The sequence below is a fragment of the Actinia tenebrosa genome, unplaced genomic scaffold (assembly GCF_029948245.1).
Source record: "Actinia tenebrosa isolate PJP-AT-01 unplaced genomic scaffold, QUT_ActTen_1.0 PGA_scaffold9__36_contigs__length_13948895, whole genome shotgun sequence".
NCBI classification, from domain to species: Eukaryota; Metazoa; Cnidaria; class Anthozoa; order Actiniaria; family Actiniidae; genus Actinia; species Actinia tenebrosa.
The window spans coordinates 10,300,035-10,310,170 of NW_028292586.1; the positions used below are offsets into that span (position 1 = coordinate 10,300,035).

General features: G+C 38.3%; 2 protein-coding genes across 2 annotated transcripts; both read right to left on the reverse strand.

The window, feature by feature from the left end:
• Positions 1 to 646: 646 nt before the first annotated feature.
• LOC148904783 (uncharacterized) lies at positions 647 to 1,485 on the reverse strand. Its single transcript, XM_089024507.1, has 2 exons — positions 1,363 to 1,485; positions 647 to 1,263 (listed from the first exon to the last, which is right to left on the reverse strand). The coding sequence occupies exons 1-2, from the start codon at positions 1,406 to 1,408 to the stop codon at positions 647 to 649; spliced, it is 663 nt and encodes a 220-aa protein (XP_088880633.1). The 5' UTR covers positions 1,409 to 1,485.
• Positions 1,486 to 4,487: 3,002 nt separating this feature from the next.
• LOC116296488 (uncharacterized) lies at positions 4,488 to 9,376 on the reverse strand. Its single transcript, XM_031704510.2, has 6 exons — positions 8,937 to 9,376; positions 7,954 to 8,083; positions 7,274 to 7,451; positions 6,785 to 6,930; positions 6,457 to 6,671; positions 4,488 to 6,015 (listed from the first exon to the last, which is right to left on the reverse strand). Exons 1-6 carry the CDS (start codon positions 9,291 to 9,293, stop codon positions 5,839 to 5,841), a joined length of 1,203 nt encoding a protein of 400 aa, XP_031560370.1. The 5' UTR covers positions 9,294 to 9,376; the 3' UTR covers positions 4,488 to 5,838.
• Positions 9,377 to 10,136: the final 760 nt, after the last annotated feature.

The following is a 10,136-nucleotide window of genomic DNA, read 5'->3' on the forward strand; positions in this document are numbered from 1 at the left end:
ACGCTGTTACAGAGACGCCCTCTTAGGGCTCCAAATTGTCCATGTCCAGTCTCCCATCCAATTAGACGAGGAATTGAGTTCCGTCCAACTTACTGTTCCTGAAGTAGAGAAAGTTTTGTTCAACCTAGACCCGTACAAAGCCTGTGGAACGGACGGTATCCCTGGTACCTTATTAAAAAACACTGCAAGCGAAATAGCGCCATCCCTGTGTCAGCTGTTCAATAGTACGTTTTCCAACAACCGGGGTTAAAAATTCTAATGAGTTTGCTAATATGCTAATGATCTACGTACCGTACTGCCAGCTAAATTATACCGAAATAATCTGCGTGAAGAAGTTTTAACCTTAAAATGCTAGTCTTATTGCACTTTCTGTGAACTTGTCATAATTTCCAGGAATGTAAACGAACTCAGCATTAAAACGCTTGCCATTCTAAAACGTTCTTACAAAACTATTAACGCTATATATTTGGTTTTAAGAGAAGTAAACTTGCTGTTGCTGGTGCTGGCCTTTCTCCGGCTTTTCAGAAGTTTCATATATGTAACTTCTGAGAAGTCGGAGATAGGCCAGCAGCAACGAGTTTACTTCTCTAAAAACTTACTAAAATTGTTACAAGATTTTTATAGAAGTTTTATTGAACAGCAACGTTTATAAATTACAAATCTTTGAGTAGAAGTGACGATATACCAGCTCGCTATAACAGTCGAGACTGAAGATTTGAATCCATTTTTTAATAGCTTGGTTATTCTTATCTAGATATTTGTCCACCTTGCCTAAAACGGCATCTACTTTACTCATCGTTTCCAAAGCCTTTTCGCACATTTTCTTATGTGCAGCTTGGGTTTCTGCTGCATTGTCAACCTTCCTCTTTTTAGATACCTTGTTCGTACCGGCAAAGCAGTCATCTTTTTCATCAAACTCGCTCTCGCATGATGATGACGCAACATACTCTCCCTCTAATTTGTCCTTCACTGCTTGTCTTCTCTGGGAAGGCGTTTTCTTCTCTGCATACTTCATGGAGTCTATTGGTTCAGTCGGGGAAGCCAACATTTTCTTTAAAATGTTCTTCATTCTGGTTATCAGTCGACTTGCCAGTGGGCTCTCCAGATAGAGTGCCACAACATGATGAGGGAGTTGTGCCTCTAGGATTCTTTTTTTGCAGTACTGTAGGATTTCAGGCCACTCTTTGCTATTACATTCGTTGTAGCATTTAGAAATAAATTCAATTTCCTTTTCACCAACATTAGCACGCTTTGGTAGTGATCCTATCACAATTAAAATTACAAACCATAAGTTGAAAACGATAATAAAATTAATTTGTCGCAAAAGTCCAGAAATGGGCTTTTTAAGAATGGTTTACTTACCTAACCCATGCGAATTTCCCGGTATTGGAGAATCTTTTTGTGACATCTTGACAAAACGTTTATCAGAAATAATCAAGTAAACTAGCTAAACTCAATTGTCACTCGATGGGCACTGAATGCTCAGAAAATTCCGAAGTGCAAAACTCTAAACAGCCTGGACTAATTACAAAAACGGTGTTAGTTGCACGCTTCGATTTTAATTATTCAAAAAATAGAAGTTTGACTGGTAGCTACTGTGAACTTGAGATGCAGATTCAGGATATACGTGTCCTGCTTTTGCAAATACTAGCAATTTTGATACTCCTGTTTGCTTCCCAGCCTCCGATAAACATACCAAACGTGCCGTTAAATAGACGTCTTCTTACAGGCTTCCGTGGCAGGGATGTGTTCTCTCTAATACAAAGACAGCCATGGTTGTTTTGGAGAAATACAGGTGAAACCCCACAGTCATTTCTGCAGCTAGTAGCAGATGTTTCTCCAGCTCTATTCCGTTTAACAAGGGATGGATTACCACGTCAACGACTAGGACGCTCACAACTCAACATCACGAATCAAGTTCTATTAGCTTTAATGTGGCTACGCAAATATCTGCATGTGGAAAGTCTAGCTCTGTGGTTCGATACAGACCCATCAACTGTTGTGCGAATTATATACAGAGTCATACCAGAGATGTGGAGGTATTTCCAAAATCAAATTCGCTGGTTAAATGTAAATGAATGGGCCAACATCAGGGGAAATTGGCCAGAATTCCCAAACGCAGTGGGCGCTGTAGACGCAACCCCGCATGAGATATACCGACCCATAACAGAGCCCCAGAGATCGTTCTATAGTGGGCACCGTCACTACCACTGTTTCAACACCCAACTTATCATTGATAACCTTGGACACTTGAGATATGTTCAAGCCGGGTTTCTTGGTAGTACACACGATGCGACATCTTACAGGCTGATGGCCCGCATTGGACCAGGACAGCCTCTGGACCTACCACTAGGAGCAAAACTTCTAGCGGACAAGGCTTATCCTGATGGTGGACCATTGCTGACGGCCGTAAGAGCAAATCAAATGCATTTGCTGAACCCCAGAGAAAGAAGGCGGGCAAGGCGCTTTAACAAGTGTCTGTCACGATGACGAATCAAGGTGGAGCATGTATTTAAAGAAATAAAAGTGTACAAAGCCATATCACAGTTATGGAGACATCCTAGATGGCTTCTTCCAGTGTGTGGAGCTTGCGTCATTTCTTGCTGAACGTCGAGTACGCTTATTTGAACATTTATAACAAACTAAAAAGGTATTTCTGTGTAAAGCAAATTTCCATGCTAGGTTAGTCCACTCGTTTGCATTTTTTCAGATACAAACGTTGATGTTGAATTAAAAACATAAAGTCTTGTAACACTTGTTGAGTTTTTAATAAATTTAGAACGTTGAGTTCGTTTACATTCCTAGAAATTATGACAAGTTCACAGAAAGTGCAATAAGACTAGCATTTTAAGGTTAAAACTTCTTCACGCAGATTATTTCGGTATAATTTAGCTGGCAGTACGGTACGTAGATCATTAGCATATTAGCAAACTCATTAGAATTTTTAACCCCGGTTGTTGGAAAACGTTCTAATATGTGCCTATCGCTTGGCTCAGTTCCAGCGCTCTGGAAAAAAGCTAACATTTCTCCTAATTTCAAGAAAAATGACTCATCTCTCGTAGAAAACTACAGACCTGTTTCGTTGCTTTATATTGTATCCAAAGTCCTTGAACGTTGTGTTTTCAACCATTGTCTTGCTCATTTTCTACCGTCCCTTTACCACATGGCTTCCTGAAAGGCAAATCAACTGTGACGCAACTTTTGGAAGTCTATAGTGACATCTTGAACAGTTTAGCAAGGGGCGGGGAGGTAGATGTCATTCACGTAGACCTCTCCAAGGCCTTCGACAAGGACATCATCTTCTCCTGTTGAAGTTGTGGGAATACGGTATCACAGGCTCTCTCCTCGATTGGTTTGCTAGCTATTTAACGGGGAGACAACAACGTGTAGTGCTCAACGGGACTTCTTCCTCCTGGTTGCCCGCGAAATCTGGAGTTCCGCAGGGGTCAATTCTAGGGCCCCTGCTTTTCCTTGTGTATTCAAATGAAATACCAAGTTATGTGAGTCAAGAATCGAGTATTGCTCTATATGCGGACGACTCAAAACTGTACCGTAGTATAGACTCTGCAAGTCTCGTTGCAGTGTGACCTGAACTCTTTGAGTAATTGGAGCTTAGAACACGCAATGGAGTTTAGCACTATAAAGTGCAAGGTTCTACAAATGTCCAAGAAGAGATCTGTCAAGAATCCTCAGAAAATTTACCACTTGGCTGGACAAGCCCTTGAATCAGACCACAGACCTTTGTGTCATTGTGACTAAGGACCTGTCATGGGGACCACATATTGAATACATGTGTATGAAGGCAAACAGAATGTTAGGTCTTGTGAAAAGAGTTTGTTGGGACATACTTGACACTTCGACAAGGCAGCTTCTATACTGCACTCTAGTAAGGCCCCGCCTTGAATATGCGTGAAGCCTATGGTCGCCATACACGGCTAAATACAAAGCGTTAATAGAGAACATACAGAGACGTGCAACTAAGTTTATTCTAAATTATTCACCCTCTGATATATGTTACACGAAAAGACTGAAGACTCTAAAGCTTTTACCATTAGAATCTACGAGAAATTAGTGATTTGATACTACTATACAAGATTAGGTCTGGTTCTATTACTGCAAACTTTGCTCGCTTCCTCACGTACCTGCTACCTCACGTTACTCTACAAGAAGTTTTGACTCAGCTAACTACCGTCCCATTACTCAGCATAAACAGAATTATTTCCTCAATTCCTACTTCCCTAAAACTATTAAGTTATGGAACAGTCTATCTTCAGACATTAAACATGCTATTAGTCTCTCTGTATTTAAGAGCCTTCTTTTTACTCACTACGTTGAGAAACTGTCTACATACCGGCCACCATAGTCTATCAATTTCATTAATATTTCATTAATGTGTATCTTATGAAATGTTTGTATAGATTTAATTTAATCTTTTCATTAGTTTGAAATACACTGTGGGAGTGGAGTGGTTGGGGGGGGGGGGGGGATAATGAATTGTTCATTCAAGATTTCAAGATTTACGTGCCTGGAATGACCGGTTTGGTGGCTACTTCGACCGTTCCACTTTCACAGTGTACGTTAGGGATAAAAAGTCAATTGGGACTACCATCCTGTTTTTTCAGTCTCCTCGGCCTCTTGGCCTCTCGTATCTGTCCACCGTGCATGTTTCCATGTGAAGCTTAACCGTGTTGTAGTGTAATGTTGACAAATCTGATTAACCTAAACCAAACCAAACTAAATTGGGTAAGGCTGTTGAAGCGGGAGACAATCCCCTTCTCTTATACGAATAATTCAACAGGTTCTTTTATGTCCCCCGCCGTTTACTGTAGGTTAGGAAGGGTTGGGAGACAGGGCCTACGGTTTTAAGTCCTTGTCCGAGAAGACTTGAAGGTCTAACCATTTGCAGATATAATTACGAAAGCAGCACCTTCTCCTCAGTTATTTTAAGGTCCTGAGTGTTGGTCCAGCCGAGGCTTGAACCACGATCTCCCGCACAACAGATCAATGCTCTAACCGGGTGGCGGTTAGCTCGAGAGTAGAGTTATTTGTTGGTTCTCTCCTGTGCTTCGTGGGGTTTTCCGGGTTCTCCGGGTTTTTTCACTCTACGAAATTCAACTTCTAAATTCGATCATGAAACGAGCACCACAGGTTTATTATCCACTGGCTATTAAGAAATATCAGGTGGTTTTTTTTTTTTTTTTTTTGTATATCGTTATTGATTGACAGCTGTCACATGCAATGATCATCATCTATGCATGCGCCCGCAGGGAGTGGATAATACGTTGAAGTCCTGGGTACTATTGTGCAACTTTTCCATTTAGCTACGAAAAATGACATAAAAAAGACATAGGAATACCGAAAAAGTAAAAAAAAAAAAAAAATCATGCAAGAGTAGAGCGCAATTGCTTAATCCATGAAACAGTAATAAAACTAAATAGTGGAAATTGGTGAAAACCCCTTTGTTTTTTAATGCTTTATTAGTGCTATTTAACCCTGAATAGCTAGTACTGTTTCACGGATAAGCGGTGTTTGAGCTCTACACGGCTATTTCAAAAAGGCTTGTTGGAGCTAAAGGAGAAAGGCGATAGGAGATCAAAGATCGTGCCGTGGGAGATAGCGAGAATAGCTAGGTCTAGGTCTAGAGTGTTTCTTATTATTATTATTCCCCTCAAAAACACAAGGTTAGTTTTAATTCAGATATTTAGTACGAATAATTCGATCATTCACTGTTAAATATAAATCAATCTTTTCGGTGCTGAAATGACCTATCCCCTATTACCTCTACATATATATCTCTTTTGCTCTGACAACCTTTTTTTGAATACATGTATCTTGAAATCAAGGGAGTTGCTTCTGGCAGACAAATGGTAGTTTCCACTCGTCACTGTCTGGTACGTTGTCAAAAGACTTCATGACAGCATTAACTATTCCTATTGGTCCAGTTGGCTGGATTACATTCCAGAGAGAGGATTGAACTGCTTCTCCATTCGCCCACTTCCATGCGCCAACAGCATTCTGGCAAATAACAAGGAATTATTGCAGAAGGCTGTGGAATATGTCATGATCAAGAGAATATGAAGTAAGCTTACTTAATATTCTCTTGGTCATGATTTAATTCCCAATGACAACCAATTTTTTTATTTTTTATTTTTTATTTTTTTTTACTTACTTACTTACTTACTTACTTACTTACTTACTTACTTACTTACTTACTTACTTACTTACTTACTTACTTACTTACTTACTTACTTACTTATTTACTTACTTACTTACTTACTTACTTACTTACTTACTTACTTACTTACTTACTTACTTACTTACTTACTTACTTACTTACTTACTTACTTACTTACTTACTTACTTACTTACTTACTTACTTACTTACTTCTCCAAACGATTCAGGATTATTTTTGAAATACTTGTTGATAAAGGCTAATGTCTTCATCCTTATCTTACCTGACTCAATCCCACCAGAATGTGTTCGTCTGTGACGTTCTTCCTTTGCAGGTAGTCTTGAAGGAAAGTTAGCTTAGCCACTGAGTTGAAAACTCCAAGAATCGAGCCTTCGAGAACGCATGCTTGAGCAGCATTCGCCTTGCGAACCTTGGTGTCAAGAAAGAACTTGTAACAAGCTTGGTCATTCTGATGCCAGTTTTTATCATTGCAATTATCTGGGACAAGAAGAACAAGGAAAAAGTATCATTGTACTTGTTATTTCTATGACATTAATTTAATATCAATGTTTCTTGGAAGGCGGAACATCAAGAAGGCTGTAGTTTCCTACCTGTTTCTTTGTAACAGTAGACATTGTATCTTGAATGCCATTTATCTTCTGGGGTTGTCTCTTCCTTAATACCTGGACTTGACCCGCATCCAGGCACTGGATGTAGAATTGGAAATCTTGCCTTGCCGTCTATCAGCCAACCATAACTGTAGAACAGAATATACCATGTCAAAATTAAATAAAAAGAAATAAAGATCAACGATCAAAATTTGTTCTATATGTGCTCCCTGTTCAGTAGTCAGGTGGTAATGACTTAGACGCTCTATATACCTCCTCTTCTCTTTTTACTTGAATGTGAATGTTTTCACTAAGAGGATAACTTGAAATTAATTGCCGGCAAAGATTTTATAAATTTTTTCATTTGAAACCCACTTCCGATACAAATGTTGTACTATAGTAAAGTAAAGTCAGAATAGAGGTATTCATAATTGAAACCTTGCAGACAAAAATGTCTATATATATATATTTCGAAAACACTATACTTTTCACCTGCACAAACTGAATCCAGCTCTGAATCCATCTTCCAACTGCTTCAAGCTTGACATCTGAGCACCTTTAACAGCACAAGCTCTTTCTGCTTCGTAATAGTTCATGCTGTAGACCTTTTTAGTGATTTCCAAGTGGAAAACGTTGTGAAACACCCCTGATGTTTTAATCACAGAATGATCTGGGGAGAAATGTTCAAGCAATAATAACATTACATCTTTCTTCTTCCTTTTTCGTTCTTCTTTTTTTCGTTTTTTTTTTTTTTTTTTTTTTCCCCTTCTTAATAATTTGAACCTTTTGTATCAGGTTAATTAGTACAAACACACCAACATCGGGCCGTGAACACTTCGAGTTTTTTAGTGTTATTTATCCTTCAACTTTCTAAGCTGTTTCGAAAGCTCCATAATGAAGCATTAAGTTTAAATCAAAATACTGATAGAATGGTCAAAATCAGTAAAGCCAATTGATTGACTCAAGGGATGATTTAGAGTGTGCATTTTTTTAAAGAAAAAAACTCGAAGTATATTCACGGTTCGAGTGTTCTCATCCTTCTCTTAAAATAGCAGTGTATAACGGTAGTTGGTATTTTAAGTTGCTATGTTTTATGAGCAAATCGATCGATCTCTCGTTTGCATATAAATGACAAAAGCCTATGTCACAGCAATTAGTGCTATTCTACTTACCCACAGAGCAGTGGTTGTCAAGATACGGGAGATATGGTATCTGTGTCGAGCAGTTACAATGATACGTGCCTTCATTCATGTTGGGGATACAAGTTCCTCCATTCAAACAAGAACTCGAGAAACACGGTTCCTAATGGAAAAAATGAAGAGCCGAAAAATGCAATATTTCTTGGAATGCCACGATTACAGATTGGTTAGTCCTATAATTAGTCCAAGTTGTAAAAGCGTGCCGTAAATATATTTTGAGTGAAATTACTAAAGGTTCCGTGAAAATGGCGCGGAAAGCTAGAATCACCTGTCGACGTCTCGTCTGGATTCAATTGTTAGATCTCTTAACAGTTTTAAATCCGCGAATGATTAAAGTTACGCGAACGACTTCGAAATCATTCATATATATGTTTATATTTGACAGAAGTTATATCAGTACTTATTTTTCATAATGTCTAAGTAAACTGATTCTGCAACTTAGTAAATGATAGATCTCAGTGAGTTCATTGTCAACTTAACGTTTTATCATCTTTTATCATCTTTAAACATAAAAGTTAAAATTTGTTTATGGCAGCTAACAGATTAGCCTCAATGAGCCAAGTTACGCAGTTTAAACATTTGTTTTGGATTCATTAACTTTAGCCGTTGTTTCGGTATACTATTCACAAAATTGTAACTTTTAAATTGTAAACAAAAAAGAAAATGAAAAAATGAAAAAAAAAAAAGAAGAAAAAGAAGAAAAAGAAGAAGAATAAACTGATTGGATTTGTGTTTTTAATATGTTTCCACATTTTTTAGACCGACATGTTAAATTGAAATGGGAAGGGACGAGTTGTCCTCTATTTTATCTCAACTGCAGGTGCAAAGCTCCCTTCTCCTTTGATCTTCGAATTCGTTTTACTTAATGATAGTCGGTTACCTATACAAAGAGTACTTACAGAACTAGAGTACTTACAGTACTAGAGTACTTATGTTACCTCTACAAAAGTACTTACAGCCAGACCATAGAAGTCGAAACCTTCTCGTTTTTTCAAACTGAGTGGTTTTAACAAAGAGGTCGAGTTGTTCAGTTCACAGTCCAAAGTCGTTTGGTTTGGTTTCTTGCCGACGTTGATGGACAAACAGGATGTGTGGTCTAAACACATCAGTTGACAGGACGAGACATCGGTCACACTGGAGTGCACTGTTATGGAACTATCGGTGAGAACTGTACCAGGTTTGTGGAAGAAGTTCATGAACTTGAATCCAAGCTGGTCCCTGGATACTGCTTTGAATTCAGCATTCACTGATAGTAACTGAATGACTCTCAGAAAACACCCAAATACTACACAAGTCCACTTCTTTTCTTCCATTCTTCAAATGCTTCCGTTATTAACTGAAGTGAGAAGTATATTATTTCAGTACTGAAAAACTAAATCATGCACTTGATAAACTTTTTTTCGGTCCCCGATTTTTCGATAGTCAAGTTCAGTATCTAGTTACGCTGTTTCTGACCGATTATTTCCAAACAGCTGCTGCCAGTCTTCTTCAGCGCGGCATCCTAAAATTCGTGCGTTCGGATTGGCTGCGTGGTCCGATATCCTGGGATAACGGTTTCTAAACAACACAACAAAAATGCAAAACAAGATCAAAAGTAAATGGCAAAAAATAAATGTTATTTCCTTATCCGCACCTCCTGAGCAGTTATTAACCTGTATGTATTAACCAGATATGTATTAACGGGTATGTTTCTATAAGCCCGGCAGCCTTGATATGATTGCAATTTTATCAACTCCCAGCAGTGATCCGAAACCGACTGCAAAAACTAATATGTTTAATCACTGTGTTATAAAACTCCCCTATCTTTATTCAAAAGTTTCAAGAGCCTTTTGTTACCTTTGTGATTTTTACCGTGAGCAATTTCTCCAACCTTAATCAATAGAAAACAGAAGTGAAACCTTTGTTTCGGCAAATGTTTATGTAACAAAGCTAGACTTGTGTCTTTTCGTTTAATTCCTCTTACGAATACGCACCCCGACAATCTCAAGCTGAGAGCAATTGTAACTTGTAGCTAAAACGTTTGCTGTTCAATGAATTCTAGTCAGTAAGTATTGAAGTAAATTTTGAACACAATTTATCATTTCTGTTAAAATGGACGAGTTCTTTTGAAAATAGCTCAATCATATTTTGACTTATTTATATGGGACTTGTCCGGG

Excerpts from the sequence above, each read along its gene's own strand:
- LOC148904783 (XM_089024507.1), bottom strand. The coding sequence starts at position 1,408 with ATGTCACAAAAAGATTCTCCAATACCGGGAAATTCGCATGGGTTAG. Across the intron at positions 1,264-1,362 it reads GGGAAATTCGCATGGGTTAG|GATCACTACCAAAGCGTGCT; the intron begins GTAAGTAAACCA and ends TAATTGTGATAG.
- LOC116296488 (XM_031704510.2), bottom strand. The coding sequence starts at position 9,293 with ATGGAAGAAAAGAAGTGGACTTGTGTAGTATTTGGGTGTTTTCTGAGA. Across the intron at positions 7,452-7,953 it reads TGACAACCACTGCTCTGTGG|ATCATTCTGTGATTAAAACA; the intron begins GTAAGTAGAATA and ends ATTTCTCCCCAG. Across the intron at positions 6,672-6,784 it reads CTACTGTTACAAAGAAACAG|ATAATTGCAATGATAAAAAC; the intron begins GTAGGAAACTAC and ends TTCTTGTCCCAG.